General features: G+C 37.7%; 1 protein-coding gene across 5 annotated transcripts in view; it reads right to left on the reverse strand.

Moving 5' to 3' along the window:
- Positions 1–21,137, reverse strand: part of LOC149215350 (uncharacterized) — a 96,277-nt gene that overhangs the window by 42,617 nt on the left and 32,523 nt on the right. For all 5 annotated transcript variants that reach the window (XM_089392599.1, XM_089392601.1, XM_089392602.1 and 2 more), the window contains 2 exons: positions 17,266–17,465; positions 14,286–14,387 (listed from right to left, as the gene is read on the reverse strand). In XM_089392599.1, coding sequence (XP_089248725.1) covers positions 14,286–14,387; positions 17,266–17,465 — 302 coding nt within the window. The remainder of the gene's footprint in view (positions 1–14,285; positions 14,388–17,265; positions 17,466–21,137) is intronic.

The following is a 21,137-nucleotide window of genomic DNA, read 5'->3' on the forward strand; positions in this document are numbered from 1 at the left end:
TTGTCAACAAAGTCTTATGGTCAACCACAATCATACTATCAATTTATGCGAGTCTTGATATGAGCAATGCCAAGAATTGAATCAGGCTTCAATTTAAATGCGAGCCATGATAATATAGTATACTTTCAAGTCATTTTTTGCCATAAAAATTATTGCCAAAACATCATTGTGTTATATATATCTATATATATATATATCTATATATATATATATATATATATATATATCATTGTCTTCCAGGCCCAATCTATTTGTCATATGCATACCAAGCCATCGAGTAGATCCGAAGGTGTGAGTCATGTAAGCACGGATCTTATAATGTGATCCTCAAGATGCGTCCCGACGAATCATCGTGGTAAGTTAACGAGTTGATGCAAAATATTCGAGACCACAGTGTATTAATACGAATGATATCAATTCCGCAGAGTGCGAGATTTGTTAAATGATCCATAAAAATTGTGTAGTCACCAAAACTTATGTGCCACAGTTAAACCTGAACCACAGTTCACCGTAATGCGTGCTTCTAACTAATATCTAGCCTTATATTATTAGCTAACCCTTATATTACTATTGTTATGTCAGCTTTGATTATATTGTGACCCCTTAGACTCCTATATATAGAAATGAGGTTTTGTCATTTGTATCATCCACGAATTGTTCATTTATGTAATGTAAAGGAGGTTGCCCCCTCGAAGAGGCTAATTTTGAAGTCGTTGCTTTATCTTTTCTTCTATTTTGTGAGCCGGTTGCATAACAAAAACCTAGAAGCATGAAGAACATGCTTTTCTAGAAAAATAATAGTATTTTTTCTTTTTCTTTTTTTTTGATTTTGCTTTTTACATAAAATACATAATGGTACAAATTATGAAGACCAAACTTACTTACATTCTCTAACAAAATGCTCATCCTCATGCTTTACTCCAACATACGAATACATCGAAACTTCCTTTGACTTCCAATATGCCACTTTCTCATCAAAAATGACATCCCCGCTAACTTCAATCCCTGCTGCTCTGGAATGTAGACTCCATAGGCCTTTTGAAGATTCAATGTAAACAAAAAATAAGCATTTCTTTCCTAAAGGTTCAAGCTTGTTCCTCTCATCCTTATGAACATGGATGTAAACAGAACAACCAAAGATTCTCATATGTCCAACCTCTAGCTTCCTTCTAGATAATGCTTCTTTAGGAGTCATATCTTTTAACATTCGATGCAGACTTCTATTTTGAATATATACAATTGTCAACAATGCTTCTCCCCATAAGAACAACAGTAAATCTTGATCATGCATCATGGCCTTGAAAAATTCTTCAATGGACCTCTTCTTCCATTCTGCTACACCATTTTGTTAAGGATTCTAGGGGACAATCAACTCCCTTTTAATCCTAACCTGTTTACTCCTTATGAACATGGATGTAGACAGAACAACCAAAGATTCTCATATGTCCAACCTCTAGCTTCCTTCTAGATAATGCTTCTTTAGGAGTCATATCTTTTAACATTCGATGCAGACTTCTATTTTGAATATATACAATTGTCAACAATGCTTTTCCCCATAAGAACAACAGTAAATCTTAATCATGCATCATGGCCTTGAAAAATTCTTCAATGGACCTCTTCTTCCATTCTGCTACACCATTTTGTTAAGGATTCTAGGGGACAATCAACTCCCTCTTAATCCTAACCTGCTTACTAAACGCAACAAGTTCCTTTGAGGTGTATTCTCCTCCATTTTCAGATCTCAGAATCTTGATTTTCTTACCTATCAAGTTCTCCACTTCAGCTTTAAATTCCTAAAATTTTGTAAAGACTTCATCCTTGGTCTTCATAATATAAATCGATGTCTTGCAAGAGAAGTCAACAATAAATGTCACATAGTACAATGAACCTCCAAGCAATCTTATAGGCATCGAACCACACACATCAGAGTGCATCAAATCTAAAACTTCTTTAGATCTATAGTCACTACTTGGAAATGGTTTCTTGAAATTCTTTCCAAAAGCACAACCTTCACATACACCTTCATGTTCTATCTGCAATTCAGGAACACTTGAAACTATTTGATTCAGTTCAGGTAATGCTCTATAATGAAGATGACCATGCCTTCTATGCCATAGCTCACCTGGATTGATTTCATCATGTGCTAGGGGGCTTGAGTTGGTTGACTCACAAGTCAATACAATCTTCCTTCACGAATCCCAATATCCCTAGCACTATCTATACTAGAGCCCTTGGACCATACAAGTACTTTTCCATCCATAGAAGTTGCATTATCTCCTTTATCTTCTAAACATGAAATAAAGACAAGGTTCTTTTTCAAACCTAGTACATATAGAACATTGCATAGATGCTCGTTGTTACCACATTCCAGCTCTAGGATGCCTTTCCAACTCCTTTGATTGCAAAGTTGTGGTTGTCTCCAAGCTCTACCCTTTGGGACAACCTCTTTTCCATCATACTAGAGAGATTGCCACGATCTCCAGTCATGTGTCTTGATGCACCACTATCTATCAGCCACATGTCATCATCATCTGCAATAGAACCTATTAGAGAAGAAAAGTAAAAGAAGTCTTTGTCACCTTTAGGCTTCTTTGGATGTTCATCTTCAACATCGACTACGGAAGCATGTTGTTTTCCCTTTCTCTTCTTGTTATTAGATATTTCTAGACAATCTCTCTTAAAGTGTCCAAATTTCTGACAACCATAACATTGAATCTTTGACATGTCCTTCTTCCCTTGGGGAGGAGGTCTTTTTCTTGACTTCTTGTGTTGAGAACCAAACTTCTTTCCTTTGTTCTTGAAGCGAGTTGCAAATGCTTGAGAGGCTTCTTCCTTCTTATCTCTTGACATAATCATTGATTCTTCTTTAGCACAAGAGGTCCATTGTTGTTCAAATGAACGATCTTCCTTCTAATTGCTTATACCTTTTGCAAATGCATCCCATGATCTATGTAGACCATTGAGTGTTGTAGTCACAAGTTCATTCTCAAAGATAGTTTCTCAAATTGCTTGAATTTGGTCTATTATTTCAGAAATCCTTATAAAGTATGAAGCTACGGTATCATTATTCGTCATTGTCACATCACGAAGTTCATTCTTCAAACTCATGGCTTGACCAACATTCTTGATAGTGAATAGATTGGTTAGGGCTTCATACATATTCTTGGAAGTATCAAGCTTTGCAATGTAGGGAATAAGATGATCTCTGATGGAGTCCACAATAAGACTCATAGCAGTAATGTCATCCTCCTTAAACTTCTCCTTTCTTGCAATATCTGTTGGTTCTACAACTTTCCCTGTCATGATATCCAAAACTTTGTTCTTTGCAAGAATAAGATCAATCCTAAGTTTCCAAGCTCTGAAGTTTGAGGCTCCTTCCAACTTGTTCTCAGATTTCATAGAGGAAGCCATGGATGTGAATCAACAAGAACTTCAACAATAGAATCTCAAAGTAGGGTTTCTTCAAAAGGTGATCTCAGTGTCCCTTCCTTCACCAAAGCTTTGATTCCATGTTGATTTTCTAAGTGCAGTGTAGACTAGCACAATATTTCTGAAATACTGATAATTACTTTTGATGTTGATAATTATTCCAATATATCATTCAGTAATTATACTTCAGAAATTCAACCATGCAAGAATAGTTGAACAGTAAAGATCACAATGCACAAGAAGAAGACAAGATTTACCGTGGGAAAACCCCAACAACCTTTTCAATAGAGAAATTATTTTGTTCAAAAAGAGACACACATGTTCAAGCCAAGCCTCCCAATCTAATCCAAAATTTCGCTCTACCTGATCTGACCCAGAATTTCTGCCCTCCTATAGCTGCCAGTTACCCCAAAATTTCGGCCCCAGCAACAAAACTACCTAGAAAAATTGCGAACCGGAAGAGAGAGAATCTATCCACACATGCGAGCTTGAGAGAGAGAGAAAGAGATGCAATTCATCTTCTTTTTCGTCCTCCCTGTCCTTGATCTTCACTATGATGCCCATAAACTGTCTTCTTGTGAAAATGCAAATTAGTACCAAGAAATGAACTGGAGCTACCTTTATATAATGATTTGCTAGGTCAAAGGGGTGTGACCTTACCCTAGGTCGACTTGACTTGGAGGGAGGCCAAATTGACAACTTCTGGAGCCAAAAATTACAATTCAAAAATTCAAATTTTCTTCTTTTAAATGTCGCAATCGAACTTTGGCTCAAAATAAATTTTCTTGACTTTAGCATTTGAAATATGTTTTACATTAATGAATACAAGTACATCAAGTGTAGAAAATCCGTGAAAATATGCAACTGCACTAATGAACAATTTGAATGTTATTTTCCTTTCATTAGGACATAGTTTTCTCTACTTATTTACAGCGGAATAGGAACAAAAATAACATAGTCACACAATAGCAAAGCACATTCTTTTTCTAAGGAACCCAACAGGGAAAACCCTCTACTTGATTGAGAAAAATATTGATAGAAATTTAGAGCAATGGATCTCTTACAATACAATATTGTATTATCAGAAAACAAAATGGTTCACCCTGCCTAAACTAGGCTTGAAATCCCTGCAAGTAGCCTGAGCATGCCTCCCTGTTTCTATGCACATAGGTTGCTCCTATTATTTAGGGAATTCTCCCAAAATCCTTGCACAAATCCAAATGGAAATTCCTCCTCAAATTTGTGAACAAGCTTCTCTTGCACGCTTTTCCTCTCACAAGCTCACACACACAAACATGTTCTCTCTATTGCTTTGTCTCACCAACTCAAGCTCACAAAACAATGAATACAATTGTGCCCTTCGATCTCCTTATAAGCACTTCGAATTAGCTAATTTTTGGAACTCAAACTAGTGATTGATGGGTTAACTAACGCATGCAACTCATCCTATCTCAATTTAGAACTTGAGGCTCACTCGTTTGTCTTTTCCTAAAAATAACTTGCACTAGAAGACAACAAATTGAACCTTCTATTTCCACGCATAAGTCAAATTGCTTTGTGAATCGTCCTAACTTTTGGAACTTGCCCAAATTTTTAGGAATTTGTCCTGAATTTTAGGAACTCATCATAACTTTTAGGAACTCGTGCATGCCAAGGAAAATTGCTTTTGGTCTCTTCGACTAAGGCACAAGTCAAAGAAGGACCTTTCTCACTACTATTCTAAACACTCCCTCTTAGTGAGGAAGGTGCTTTTGGAAGAACCTCGTCCACCTAGATTTGTCTCCAACACCACCAAGTTCTCTATTATTGCAGTTGCTCCCTCTGAACTACAAGACTTCCCTACTTTCTTCTACGGAACATGATCTGAAGACTTTTTCTTTCCCACCATGTCCTATGAGTCTATCACTTTGGTCATTAGTGCCATGTGCGTTGTGTACCTATATGGTTACTTCCTCAGGATGGAAGTGATGTTGGAAGATTCAACTCTCTTTTGATCTCCCTTAAACAATTCCTTTGCCCACTTGGCTCAAAATCTCCCTATTATGGGAGTCTCTAACTGAGTGGATGCCTCCACTTTCCCTAGGCTATGCTCTTCGTCATCCTGCTAGTCAACCCAACTGCCAACTACCTTAGACTAAAACTAAGATATCGGTTGAGGCTCCATCTTGAGTGCTATATTCTGCTCTCGCTCAACCACCACTTCACTACTCTAAGTTTTCCTTGCCTTTTTTCTCAAGGATGCACCTGTCTCGACTCTCTACCTGCAACTTGTAGAGATTTTTCACCCTCACACCTAACTACTTCTTACATCCTGAAGAGATACACCTTACCTCTGCTGGAGATGATATCATATCCCTTGTCCTCGAGGGTAGCAACCGAAACAAGATTCTACCTCAATCCTGAAACATAGAGAACGTCCCTGAGATGAAGAGGATTCCCTGACTCCCTCTGAAAACTAATAGTACCAGCTTCTCTAGTTGCATACTTACCATCACATCCTAGCTCATTATGAAACTGCATGTCCTTCTCCTTCGGGTGGCTAAAACTCTTCTTGTTCTCGTTCATGTGGAAGGATGCTCCTGAATCAATATACCATATACTGCTATCTGTTGAGCTCGCCATGCAAGCAATCAATGAGAAATATTTCTCGAACTAGGTAGAAAATGCATCTACCTCCACTGATGCAGCGACATGATCCTTATTGGACTCCTTCCACTTAGGAAACTTACTGGCATAATGTCCAAACTCATGGAAATGGAAGCACTTGATCTTGCTTAGATCCTTCTTCTTTCCCTTCTGACTGGACTCAACCTCTCCTTGGCCCTTCTTGCCCTCTTTCCCAATTGGGAAAATTCTCTCTCCCACTAACAACATCCCAAAATCCCTACCAAGACTTGTGAAGTCCAAGTAAGGCAAAACTCACAGGGTCATGATTAGATACAATCACGCCCACACCAACCAATCCATCTCGTGCCTAAGTGAACCTTCAGAAATATGTGACGATGGGCTCATCCTTACTCCTCAGCTTCTCCTTAAAAGAAAGCTTCCTAGTATCACCAGTACTCTGATATAGTTTTAAGATGGCATCAAACATCTCATATGTTGTCTTCTTCTCATGGATATGAGGTACTATATGATCTTTGACCCCTTCTAGAATAATCCTCCTTGCCTTGATATCATTCTTATTATGTTGGGCCAATTGTTGGGGATCTTGAGGTGGCGCTATCGCCTGCTTGATGAACTCTCCCACCCCATTATCTTCCAGCACTATCGTGATCCTCCCTTTCCATGGAACGAAGTTTGATGCTCCCTATAAACAATGATCTCCTCTCAACCCTTGGTATGCCATCCTGCTTCCCTAGAGAGCTCTCCAACACTTGCCCACTAATAGTCTTGTAATCCTTCACAAGAGACTGTACATAGGGCACAATAGACAACTGCTAATAACCCTCCAATATTGTACTTAAGTTGTCAACAAACTTTGCTCAAACAAATTGTAGAACAACCCTACACAACCTAGCAATGCATCAATCACTGAAGAACACAAAACATAACTCAACTAGCAAACTTCTTATGCTCTTCTTAGGTCATGGTTATGGGCATTCCTTTGAGATTCCTCGGCCTTTTATTAGTGCACTTGAACATAGTGCACCATTCCTCCACAACTCTGCTTCTAAACCTCCATAAAACCCTGTATAACCCTCCCTTTACAAGCCTCCTTCATATGGTAAACTAAAGGAATGTTCCAAGCCTCCAATACTAAGACTACCTACAAGTAGCCTGATCTTGGCTCCCTATTTCTATGCGCATAGGTTGCTCTTATTATTTAGGGAACTCTCCCTAAATCCTTGCGCAAACCCCAATGAAAATTCCTCCTCAAATCTGCACACAAGCTTCTCTTGCACGATTTTCCTCTCACGAGCTCACACACACAAACTTGTGCTATCTATTGCTTTGTCTCAGCAACCCGTGCTAACAAAACAATAAATACAATTGTGCCTTTCAATCTCCTTATAAGCACTTCGAATTAGCTAATTTTGGCAAGTTATATTTTGGAACTCAAACTAGTGATTGATGAGTTAACTAACTCATGCAACTCATCTTGCCTCAAGTTTTGTTTTTGGAACTCCAACTAGTTATTGATGAGTTAACTAACTCATGCAACTCGCCTTGCCTCAATTTAGAACTTGAGGCTCCCTCGTTTGTCTTTACCCAAAAATAACTTGCACTAGAAGACAACAAATTGAGCCTTCTATTTCCACGCACAAGTCAAATTGCTTCATGGATTGTCCAAACTTCTAGGAACTTGCCCTAATATTTAGGAAATTTGTCCTAAATTTTAGGAACTCATCCTAACTTTTAGGAGCTAGTGCATGTTAAGTTAACTTGCTTCTTGGTCTCTTTGACTAAGGCACAAGTCAAAGATATTTCAAATTTTCTCCTTTTAAAAGTCGCAATTGGACTTTGGCTCAAAATAATTTTTCTTTTAACTTCAGCATTTAAAGTATGCTTTACAATAATCAATACAAGTTCATCACGTGCCCAAATATACATTATGAAGATCAACCAAGTTAAAAATTCAACACAAATGAGGTTGTACAGCATCTCATAAGGAGTCTTATTTCTGAGGGAATGAGATGGACATGTGCTTTTGATGTATAGTGCACAAAATTGCATCAGCCCAAAAAATCAAGTTTACATCTTTGAAAAGCATCATGGAGGGAACCATATTCAAAATAGTCTGGTTTATTCTTTTAGCTACACCATTTTGTTGAGGATTGTATTGAATAGTAGTTTGATGTTGAATCCCATGTTGGCGAAGATAGTTTTCAAATTCATTGGAAGTATATTCATTTCCATTATCAATATGAAGTGAGCCAATATGTGATTGTGCATCATTTCCAATCCATGCATGAAAATTTATGAAAGTTTCAAAAGCTTTTTTATTTACTTTTCAACAAATATACCCAACACATCCTAGTGTAATCACCAATAAAAGTCATCATATATCGATTTCCATTTACAAAAGGAACATGTGATGGCCACACAAATCAGAATGAATCAGTGCAAGTTTTCTCTGTGCTCTAGAAGTAGAATCATGAAATGGTGGTTTCTTATGTTTTCCTAGGATACAACCATCACATTGCTTCAATTTTCTTGGAATAGTTGGTAAACCAAAAAACACCATTCTTTTTCAACAAAAGAAGATTGTGATAATTAAGATGTCCAAATCTTGAATGCCATAGATGATTTGGATGGCAATGTACCTAAATTGTACTGAGAAATGCATTCAAAGTTATGTACACAAGCAGATGTTCCATACAGCTTTAGCAGTCTTTCCTCCTCTACTCCAATCATGACAATTGTGTTGTCAGATGCTTTCCTTATCTCTATTTTCCCATCAAACATGTGAATGCAGTAGCCTTGTTAACGAATGTGCACAAGGGACAACACGTTTCTCCATAGTTCTAGAAGGTAGAGTACATCATGCAAAAGAAAATCAAGAAGTTTGGGTAGTTTAAGCCTAATGATGCCAAGTCCAAATGGCTTGAGACTTTACTTGTCTACAAAGTACACTACATCTACATTGTCACCAAGGTCTTCAAAGAAGTTTTTCCCAAAGGTCATATGGCAAATTGCACAAAGAAACCACGCATCTCTCCAAGAAGCAAATGAACTATGAAACATCTATTGATCTTTCCAAGCAGCAATGGTATATGTCTCAAGCTCTTCCTCTGAGAGAATTGCTCCATAATTCCAAGCGCTCTTAGGATTGTGATAAAGCCTGCAGTACTGAGCATACCTGCAAACTCTCCCTTGTTGAAATCCCATAGAGGAGCCACAGAAATACCCTATTGATAAAGTGCATGGAAAGCTTGCTTCATAGGCAAATTAATATCCAGAGCCACTACCTTTCCTGACTCAGGAAGCAAATCATAAGCAGTGCATGTAGATAAAATATCTGCAATTTGGCATCGAAAAACCTCTATCTCAGCATTTGATATCCTTTTGGGCTGGCTCCACCTTCTAAAAGACATTAGGATCTACATCCATGTGGGATCTTGATATCAATAGCTCTGGACTTACAACTGTAGGTAGAAGTTCTAGCCCAGTAACAAACAAAACATTGTTGACAGTCCCAAAGGTAGGTGCAGAAGTTAGAACCATATAGGATGCTAAACGATGACAGGATTATCTCTAAAATGTAAGCTATAGAACCGTGCCAACTATGCAAAGTCATCTATAGGGAGAATAAGTCAACTGAATCAAATCATGTACAAAAAAAGACCGAACTATATGAGATTAGGTTATACCTTTTGATTGTGTCAATTGATGGATGACATATAAAACATGGTTCCATGAAGTGCGAGAATCTCATAATGAAACGAAAAAGAAAAAAAAAATCTCCTGCATTATCCCTTATGGCCTCATTCCAGTTACATCACTGATGATGCAGTCCTCCAAAATAGGTACTTGAATCCTTCAAACAAGGTACCATAGTAGATTCCGATTTTCAAAGCAAAATATTCTACCACAAACAAATGCACAAAAGAGTCAAATTCGGCTAGAAATGAGGAGACTCGGTCCTCCTAAATAAGCACAGAGTTGTTGAAGCGAACTAGTGATTGTCCTCCATTCTTATGCCAGAGGTCTGAAGATGGATAGAAGACTCAGATCAAAGACCAAAGGTAATGAAGGCCAAGGAATTGTGCTAGATTTAGCACCCTGCAATAAGACCGAACTTTCAGGTGACCAAAATAAATAAAAACCCTATTCCTCTGTTGATGCTTGCGTTACAGCTCCTCAGGGTTATCTATAGGTCTCGATAGAGATCTCAGCTTTCAAAGATAGTTTTCCTTCTTAGAAAAACGATACTTGTCTTGGTATTGTTATAGTTGAACACTTAAAACTTGCAGAGAGAGGAGAAAATGGAGATTTGTTCAACAATTTCCCTTAGTGATTGCTTTCTCTTCCTTGAGGTTGTCCTCACCTCAGCTCTGATACCATGTTAAATTTTGGTTAACATGTTCTTTGCTTAGGACAATTAGTTCAATGCTTCAGATGAGCCCAAGATTAATTCTATTTATAGCAATTGCATAAACTATTATTCATTGACAGTAATTATCGAAAGAACATAAGTGATCACATGCAGAAGACAAGCCACAACAAGAGAACACTGAAATTGGATCAAGCCAGGGAGAAACCCCAAGATGGGGAAAACCTTTGATCAAATCTTCTTACTATAAATATCAAGTATTCACCGGAGAGAGTACAATAATCAAAATGACTTGCCAAATTGTGTGGATCCAATATCGCTGCCCTAAGCAATTAAATGACTCTATCATACCCTGAAATTCTGATCCATGCATTTCATGAAGCAAGGTCTGGTTAGAGCTTCTTGAAGATCAATGTTGTCCAACTTGACTGGTCCCAAAACACTTCATATCAGTTGCGGCCTTCCAAGACAAACATCAAGGTGCCCTTTGCTGACTTTATAGACTGTTCTGAACCCTAGTTATGCCTGCAACCCTTTCTGAAGTTATAGGACTGTAGTGTAGCTATACCAAGAGATATTCTACCTCATACAGTTCACAAGTCAACCCATAAATTCGGCTCATCATTCTATTCTATATGACAGAGGTGCAATGACAGATATACCCACACAACAAGACTAGAATTCTCCCAGGGCCCAACGACTGTCCTATCTGAGATATCTCGTGTCCTACATCCTTCTTTGAGTGCTTGGCTATCGCAGACATATCTTTGGAGCCCATGGATGATCAAATGAGGATAGATGACACCTCTATATATACAATTTGGGGAGGGTCAAGAGACATGTCGGTTGGGCCTTATGAGCTGGAGGCCGAGCTTGATAATTTGCATAAGAGAAAACAATAACTCAAAATCATACTTTCGCTTGACCAAATGAGACAATTTTTATATCGATTTTGGTCCTCTCGAAGAGAGGAATTCAACGCTGCAATAATCTTCCCCGTAGGAGCTGTCCAAAGTGGAATTTGGCCCTAGTTTCCAAGTTTAACACAACTATTGTACCCATTTGGGTCAAACTCCGTCATTTGCCCCTCATGTTGGAGCAATGAGTGCTTGAAAGCTATCAGAAATGGAGTCGGACAGTTCCTTGATCATGCAAAACTGAAAGGCCAATGTTTTTGTGTGTGCCAAAATCTGCATGGTAGTGGACCTTGAGAAATGTCTTCCTTCAAAGATAGTCCTAGGACCTAACCCAAGAGGAGCGGAGCTTCATACAATCACTTGACTACGATCAGTTGTCATTTAAATGTAAAAGTTGCCATGAATATGGGCATTTTGCCCGTGACTACAAGAAAGCCAAGTCTGGAAGTGGAGATAGTTCAGCTCCAGCACAGGATGAACAATGGCACACACAGAAAAGGGGACTAATAAAGGGAAAAGTGGAGCTAAAAGAAACCCTAGCTTTGAATGTCGCCTCAACTTCAGCGAACCCCTATGAAATTATGTCCCAGGAAGGAAATGAGCAGATGGAGCCAGTTGCAGGCAATGAAGCCCCAGGTTTTAAAGAAGATAAGGGAGAAGAAAAAGATGGGAAGACTTGAGAAAAAGAGTCGACAAAGGAAACACCCCCCATCAACAATGTCCAATCCCATATTCAACACAGCTCCACAACTCTGCTAAACTCTGGCAAGAGAGATAAAAGTCCAGAAGGCGCAACTCTAGAACTTCAAGAAATAGAGGAAGACTCAGGGAAGGTTCTTACGAGAAGTGCCAAGAAAAGGCTCAACTAGGCAAGTGATTCTACCAATCATGAGCTAGAAAATCATAAAAATAAAGGTAGATCTTCCAAGAAAGAGGCAAGGGAAGCGAAAGCAGAACAAAACATCAAGCTCGGCAACCATCCCCAAATCACTGAAATCCTTAAGAATGTAAGCAACAGAGAACATGGGAGTACCAATCTGGCGGGGGTAAGTCTAATACCTCTAAGTTTAAATGAAAGTTGTATCCTGGAATATCAGGGGACTGGGAAATCCCATGCAGTTAGAGATTTAGTAAGAATGGAAAAACTGCAAGTTTTATGTTTGCAAGAAACAAAACTCGCAGATGAGGAGACCTTAGTCCCATCTAGGTCATTTTGGACGAACAGTTTTGGTATAGCCCAAAACTCTTATGGAGCCTCTAGAGGGCTAAGTACCTTTTGGTTAGACTCTTGTTTTATACTAAAAGCCAGTTCCAAGACAAGGTTCTGGGTGGCTGTAAGATTGGAAGATAAAAACACAAATGAAGTTTTCTCCTTTGTAAATATTTATGCCACGGTCAACTATAGTGAGAAGGGTGATTTCTGGGATTCCCTAATCAGATTGAAGGAGGAGTGATGGCATATCGACTGTAGAGTTGGTGGAGACTTCAATATTGTTCTTCTCTCTACAGAAAACGTGGAGGAAATGTTGTTATAGATCCCCTCCGAAAAGGCTGGAAGATCTCATTAGTGAATGGGATCTCCTAGATATTGCCTGAAAAAAGGAAAATACACCTGGTCCAACCAGAGAAGTGGCTCAGAGCATTTAGCGGCTAGGCTAGACTGTTTTCTTATTCAAAAAAAATGGTTGGTTAAAGGAGTTCAGCTCTTTCTCAAGGCTAAGTTGCTCAGGCACCACTCTGATATGGAGGAATTGCTGGAAGGTCTGTCTGAGGAGGTTCATTGTCTAAGTGCTCGGGTATCAGCATTGGAGATCACCAAGGCTGGCGACATGCAACAGGACTTGGGTGGAGCTGGCTCTAGCATTGCCATGGAAAGGAAGAGAACCCGTCACTCGAGGGGGTCTGGCGCTGTTGGTCATGGTCTTTGTTGGAGAATGTTTTTCTGGCTAGTGTTTCTCTATGCTATTATGTAAATGCTGCTTTATTCCTGGGTCTTTTTGTAGAGTTTATAGTTGCCATGTTTTTCGCATAAGAAGGATCTGCAGCCCTAGATCTGGCAACTATTTTGTTGGACTGGTGATATTAGTAATTTTGTATCAGAAATTCTGTGTAAGGGTTCTGGCCCATAACCCAGCTTGTATTAATATAAAAATGCTACCTGTTCCTTTTATAAAATAATTTTAAAAAAATGGCTATAGATGATTATAAATGGAATAAGGCAATGTTAGTCAAGTGTTACAGATGACTATAAATGGAATAATCGCATGATTCAATTTTGACACACCACATTTAAGGGTTGTCCCTCTCGGAGTATCCAAAAATATTAAATTTTTATGTTCTGGGCTCATAATGTGATAGAACAAGGCAGAATGGTCGAAAGAAACATCATGAGCAAATCCTGAATCGTTGTTGTCATGAGAGTAAGAGTCTTGAATCCTTGCTTTTTGAGCTAACATTAGGGGGTGCACGCGTCGGTGGGTGTCAACACTGGTACTATGGCATTGCTGTCATTACTTCTGAGAAATATATAGATGCTGCTTTTATTGTGAATTCCACATCCCCTGCAAGGCATTTTCTGTTTTTCAATTATGAACTGTGACTTTATTACCTACTTCAGGGCAGGGTTATTTTCTCCCTGATCGAGACATTGGACAAGCAAATTGGCTTTCACCCTCTAGGAATGACTTTTGTGCTCTGAAATTGTATCTCAGACTTTTGTGTCATTGACCTATGAATGGTCATTTGTTGTATAAGCCTCTAGACCAAATTACTTTTATAATATAAATATATTGAGATAGAACTCAAATTCTGGGCTTCATTCATAATATCATAAGTACTTAGTGACAGAACATTTAATTAACAGAATTGTGATCTGGTTCTTCCATAATGTACTAAGTATGCTTTTCTTAAAGATCGCAACAGCTTGTAAAGAGACTACTTACGAAGCAAACAATGCGGGCCCTAAACACGAGAGGAAGTGCCCTCTGAGGATCCATCAACTCCCTTAATAATCTGCGAAGTAGAAGTGGCATGTCCCGAAGCCTCTGTTCAGCCAAAAGCGGTAAAATAATTAGGCTTTCTAATTCATTTAAATAATTATGATAATAAATTCCTGAAATAACAGGAAGCTGAAAGCTATGATCATATGCTTTCAAATTTAGATAATAAACCGAAAGCAACAATACCTTGGTGAGAAATCCCAACAAAAGTGAAGAACAGACCAAGAAAGAGATGCAAGAGAATTCTTTCATAGTTCAATATGGTCCCTCGAGAGAGAACAAAAGTGGCATTTCACCATTCACAAACCTAAACCTTGTTCTAAAAATTCTATGTTACTTGATCTTTGCAACAAACATTTCCCCCTATAAGCTGCTTCCATGGGACTCAATTTTTTGGAGCAAAAGAAAAACATGTCAACAGATAATGATTTAAAAAAAAAAAAAAAAAAAATTGGTGTTTTACATACAAAGGAAACAACTGGGTTTATACTTTGAAAGTGACATTTCTTCATTCACAAACCTACTCCTTGTTGTTATCGAACTTCTATGGTACATTATCTCAGCAACAAAAATTCATCTGTTATAAGCTACATCCATGGTACTCAATAATTTGGAGAAGAATGAAAATTTATGAACAGAGAAAGAGCCTGGTGGTGTTTAACAGAAAAAGTAAACAGTCAGGTTTATTCTAAGGCATTATGCACATAATATAAACGTAGCATTTTCTAGTTAGCTTTTTCCAAAGTAGACACCATAATGCAAAAGAACAATATCACTGGACTGTCCTTGTAACCATATAATAAATGCATCCTAATTTGTTTGATTGTTGTAATTCTTTTCTAGAACATATCCAAAGTTAGCATGTCATAGGCTAAAAACTGAAATGGATCTAGATCAATTTTTCCTTTGTCCTATGCAAAAGGGAATTCCATATTTTCTATGTGTGCAACAATATAATACTTCATTCTAATTACCCTCATGGTTGGTTATGTTTCAGCAAAGCAAAACCTGACCTGGGTTACTTTGGTCGTCATTGTAAAATCACTCTCTACCCTTCGTTTGTAATGCTTATTTCCAGCAAATCACAACATTGCAAGGTATCATAATCTCGAAGCCAAGCCAAAATGAGACTACACAGTTGTTCAAATTAATGGTGTATCTGTACATGTCACCACAGCCCATTCAGATGTATCATTTTGTAATTCAAATTATGGCTAAGGCCATATTTATTTCACTTATTATTGAATACTTGGTTTGTGGTTAAGCCCAACCTAAACAAACTTGACATCTAGCCTGAATAGCCCTCTTGAGGTGTGTGCCCCTTGTTATGTGGGCCAATTACGCCTCTTGGAAAGGTGTCTCATTTGAGTGGTATATGAATACACAACTCAAGCTCTCATTTGTAGCATCTCATTTAGTGATCTCCTTGATCTAAAATACAAAATGTTAAAGATTAAACATACTTAATTTTGGTGTTTCATTCGCATCATTCTCTTTGGCACACTTGTTGGATCTTTCAGTACTAGTGCTTGGCTTTTGCACCCTTTCCAGCGCATTGGACGTCTATTTGCGGTGCACTTGTGAGGAGGCTATTTCACTATTTCGGTGAGATTTTAGTTCCATCAATTCTTTTGTTGACCCTTATAAATCTCAGCATGGTATCGCAACGAATATTAACCTTATTCTCTCAATTCTGTGGCTGATCTGAAAACCACCAACTAGAAGCACCTTTGCTCGAGTGCGGAACTAGGGTTCGTTGATCATATCTTCTATGTGTTCTCTAGGGATTCTAGAGATATAAACCCTAATATATTTGATATTGTAACGTTTCTTTCATTAGTAATAAATTCATTAAATTAGCAATGTAAGATTGTAAAGTGGAAATAAGTCATAACATGGTCATTTACTCCTACGAAGTAGTTGGTTTCTTAGAAAATATTCTTTTCCTCTAGGTACTACCACACCTAATAGGGGTTGATGATGATCCTCCCATTCCTAAACTTTGAAAATTGCAAAAAGTAATAAGCTAGTATGTTTTTGAAGTAGATACCTAATGTAATCTACCAAGTGATTTTACATTGTACATGAATCACTTTTTATGTAGCAATGACTCTTGTATGTACGTTGAATGGTCACACATTGATGCTTGGAACCCTTGATGATGATGCTTGTATGAATGCAGTCTTTCGTAGGACATTGATGATGTCTTTTTTCGAAGTTGATAGTAAGTGTGTTGTTAAAAGCAAGAAACTGTGTTTTGTTTTTACACTTTTTGCAGGAAGAGAGAGTGCTGTTTCATTGCAACATGCAAAATCTATCTGTTTTAACTTTTAATGGAACTTCCAAAGAACATATCATCATCCATTGCACACATCTGCATATGAAATTAAAGCCCATACATGTTGAGCTGAGCAGAAATCTGAAATCCTTCAGGCTTTACGAAACTCGTACTTTAGAATGTAATTGATAAGAATAATTTTGGCCATTTTGCCAGTTTTGACTATGGCATTTAAATTGTTTTTTCCCTTTGGCATATTTCAGTTTGGAAATTGGACAAGTACATTTCTAATTAGAATAACATTTTATGGAACAAGAACAGCAATTTATTTAGCTTATGATTTATATTTATGTTTTGTTTCCTCATCAAGGTTTGATTTATACAATTTCTATGAAGAACTTTTTTTTTAATTTTTGAATTATTCTAATATTTTTTTGCTATCCCCCATTTGCCCAACATATGAAATTTAGGGCTGCACTCTAGCCATCCACTAAAATCGTCCTCCCCATCCCCACATTCCAAAATCTTATGCAGCTTAGATTAAAATTATTTTATGAACATGTAACACCTACATAACTTAAATATGGTATAATCCAATTTTAAGAAGAAGGATATGAATTATAGACACACAAATAAATAAACTACCTGGAAAAAGCCAACAGAGCCTCCACCAAATATACGGTTATATTTCTCAATATTTTGAAGAACAGAATCCACTGCAGGCTCATCACGTCGTTGAGTTGCCGACTCACATGGTATCAAGAGATTTATAGGTCGCCGACAAATTGGGCACTTGCAAGGCTGCAGAGCAGAGCTATGATGCCAAACACGAAGTATACAATCTCCTGGTACAGTACAACACCAACAACAAATCACTATTGTGTATTTTATTCAACAACTTGTTATCAATGAGACAAAGATAAGATAATTCTATGCATGTCAAATAAACGACCACACAAGTAGGTAAATGGGAATGAGAATTATAATTCAGTGCAAATGTGTAGTTGGAGTGAAAAAGCAACACCTATCACTGATCTACAAAAACCAAAATGGCTAAATAATAGTAACCATAATCAATACAAATACAGTGTCAGTGTCAAGCATAATAATGATGATGACAAAATGGCAATGCATCTCCACACCAAAGGGAGGCATCTCAAGGCATGTCAGGGGCTAGAAATGGAATGAGAGGAAAGGAAAATGATGCCCCAACAGAATCATCAAGTCATTACACGGTTGAATATGGTCTCTGTCAAGAATCCTGAGCTACAGGAACCAGGTTGTTTGATCCTGGGAAGCATCGACCATCTGTGGAAACTGTCCACACTCAAAGCTGTCTGAAAGAACCTGTTGATGGAACTCTGCATGCTCAAGAGGGGCGGTAAGTTCATGAGACCTAAATAATTATTACTTATTTTCCAGGAAAGAAAAAGAAACATACCTCATCATATTGTCATTCCATGACCCTATTTCAGATTCATAATAACAGGATGACAAAATGGAAACCCATCTCCACTCAAAGGGTAAGTATCAAGAAATGTCAGGAGCTACAAATGGAATGAGAGGAAGATGAAAATGATGCCCCACCAGAATCATACAGTCCATACAATGTTGATAATGGTCTCTTTCAAGAATCCTGAGCTGCAGGAACTAGGTTGTGTGATCCTGGACAGGCATCGACCATCTGTTGAAACTGTCCACACTCAAGGCTGTCCAAAAGAACCTGGAGATGGAACTCTGGGTGTGGGGTAAGTTTGTGAGACCTAAACAAGTATTATTTATTTTTCGGGAAAGAAAAAAACAACATACCTCACCACCTTGTCATTCCATGAGCCTTTTTCAGATTCATAAGATAAAATAAGATAATTTCATTAATGTCTGACTAATGACTACAAATAGGTCAAAGGTACTACTAGGGACATCAGAATCAGGACACAGTGGGAGTGGGAGTGCAGCTACTATAAAGGCATAACTAATCTCGGTCAAAGACCTAGCCTACAATCTAAAGCCTGTCATTTAAATATAGAAAGTACAAAAGTTGGGAGTCCCAGATAAGAAAGGAATCCTGTCAAAATCTCAAGACCCAAGGAAAAGGTCGCAACTGAATGTGCCTGGTACATATTAATAGAGATGAGACCTCCCATGAATGAAAACAATAAATATCATTGAGAGCAATGTTACAAACATCCCGATTTTATCACAATTTTATCACGATTTTAACCCATTTCACGATTTTTTGGTCTAGCCGATGTTTGCCGATTTTTACCGATATTTTCTCGATTTTTTACGATTTTTTGGTTTTCCGGACCATTGCCAATTTTATCCCAATGCCAATGTTTGCAACACTGGTTGAGACCAGCCCGAAGCCACGTGTTACATAACTATGCCCACTGGTAAAAAAAATTCCTTTAAATTCTCAAGCACAAGACATCTACTTCTAAGCTTCTATGACTCAGTAACGGATAATCTTTTCTATACTTCAGAGTTATAAAATTGAAAATTAACTCTGTCGAAAATATTATCCCAATTATTCCTCACGTCCAGAATCCATCCAGTTCGTTGTAGATTTCTATTAATTGCCGAAGTTTGCCTGTTTTCCTAGCACTTAACTCATGACTGATGGTCTATAAAAAAGTCACAAGTGTGGCACAAAGATTCCACACTACCAGATAACTCCTCCTGACTGCATCTCCTACTTGAAAAATACAACTGATAGATTAACCAAAGAATGAAAGCACTAAATAATGTTCTAAAACACATAATGATAAAAGTAACAGTATGAATTGTTTCATCAAATGAAAAACAATTGCCAATAAGAACTTCCAGATATTCTAGTAAACGCATAAAAGAAGCCACTCCTAGAAAAGAACATCACAGACACCAACTTCTCCACCTGATGATGGCCCATAGTAGAAGAGCATGTACAACATGCAACATGGAAAACCAAACATGTGAAATTATGTCTATTCCTGATGATAAAAGAGAACCTTGCACCATTGAATGCAAATTAACAGAGTCAAATAAGAATGAAGAATGATAAGAAACTTGCACCACTGAATGAGATTAACAAGTAAAATAACAATGAAGATAAAAGATGCTGGAAGTGAGATATATAGAGAGAAACAGAGAGATTTTATCAATGCCCAAAAGCAGGCAATGGTACTGGGAGACATGCATATTTCCAGCCAGCTGTGATGGTGGAGAGAAACATGAGCTCCTTTCTCCTCTAAATGCTAATCTAAAGTTATGAAAGACTATAAAACTTTTATAAGGTTTATTGAGTATATGGGAAAATATCAAATACTTATGTTGGAGATGGGAAGGGGAACTCTTCTTCCTGCTATGGAGAAGAATGATCCCTCAAAGATAATTAGATTCTTATCTCTTCATGGGTAGTTTACTTCTCTGAGGAAACATTTTGTAATTGCAAGTGCGACTTGAAGTCAACCATTATCAATATCACAGCATGTATCTGAATTTTCTTCAAATTTTATCAAAGATTTGAATGTGAGTACAGTATTAAGAACATCATTTTCGGCCCTTGGCATATGGACATATTCTTCATTCACTTCCATAAGACTTACATTTGAAATGATTTATAGCAGTTTTTCGAGGCTTTCCCCATTGGCACCTGATCAGCAACTGTGGACACTGAACTTACATTGCTGGTCATTATTTACTCTATTTGTCAAGGAATAGAATAGGGTGTTTTAAATGTAATAAACTACTACATATGTTACAGGTTAACGTGATTCTGCAAGAAAACATTCATGGTAAATGTCCCAGTATGTGATCTAGTGTTTTACATGGTGTGCAAATAGGAAAAAACAGAATGTCAACAGCTCCACATAAGTGTTACAAAACTAAATGAATTTGACTCAGACTTGCAACTCAAACTCGGCTTGGTGCATAAAAAGAGCCCAACTGACTTGCCGGTAGCAAGTTTCACCCATGAGTACTTGCGGGTCAGCCAAGATTAAGTAGTTCCCAAGTTTTGCTGAAAGAAATGATAGTATTTTTCACTTTTTTGTATTATCCAAGTGTTTCCTGATTTCTTGCCAAGTCGAGTAATTCCTTTAATTTGCAGCCTCGAATTTTTCCACCCAACCCAAGCTTCGTAACTATGAAAACCCATGTTTTGCAGAGCCCCACACACAAATACTCAAGCAGAAATAATAGAGCTCTTATGATCTTAGAATTGCCATATTTTCAACATTAGAAAAGTGTTAGCCTTAGAACTGTGAATACAATTAGAATGCCCGATGGACAAACAAGACAGGACAGAATACACCAAGCCCTGCCTCGACTTGGACAGGTGCAATCTTCACATTTTTATAAACAGTCTGTAAAATCCAACAAGATTACCACTGCACAAATGTCGTGTCATTTCGCAGGGTTCAAAAGCAAACAAAATTGAAAACAATGAATCTAGAAAGTTTAAATATTGAGATGATATTGAAAAGGATGAAATGCTTTATGATGGCATATCTTCTAGCAGCTGAAAGTAGAGATACATG

Source organism: Pinus tabuliformis, chromosome 1_1, assembly GCF_031772625.1.
Source record: "Pinus tabuliformis cultivar Carrire ecotype Pingquan chromosome 1_1, CPIR1, whole genome shotgun sequence".
Lineage (NCBI taxonomy): Eukaryota > Viridiplantae > Streptophyta > Pinopsida > Pinales > Pinaceae > Pinus > Pinus tabuliformis.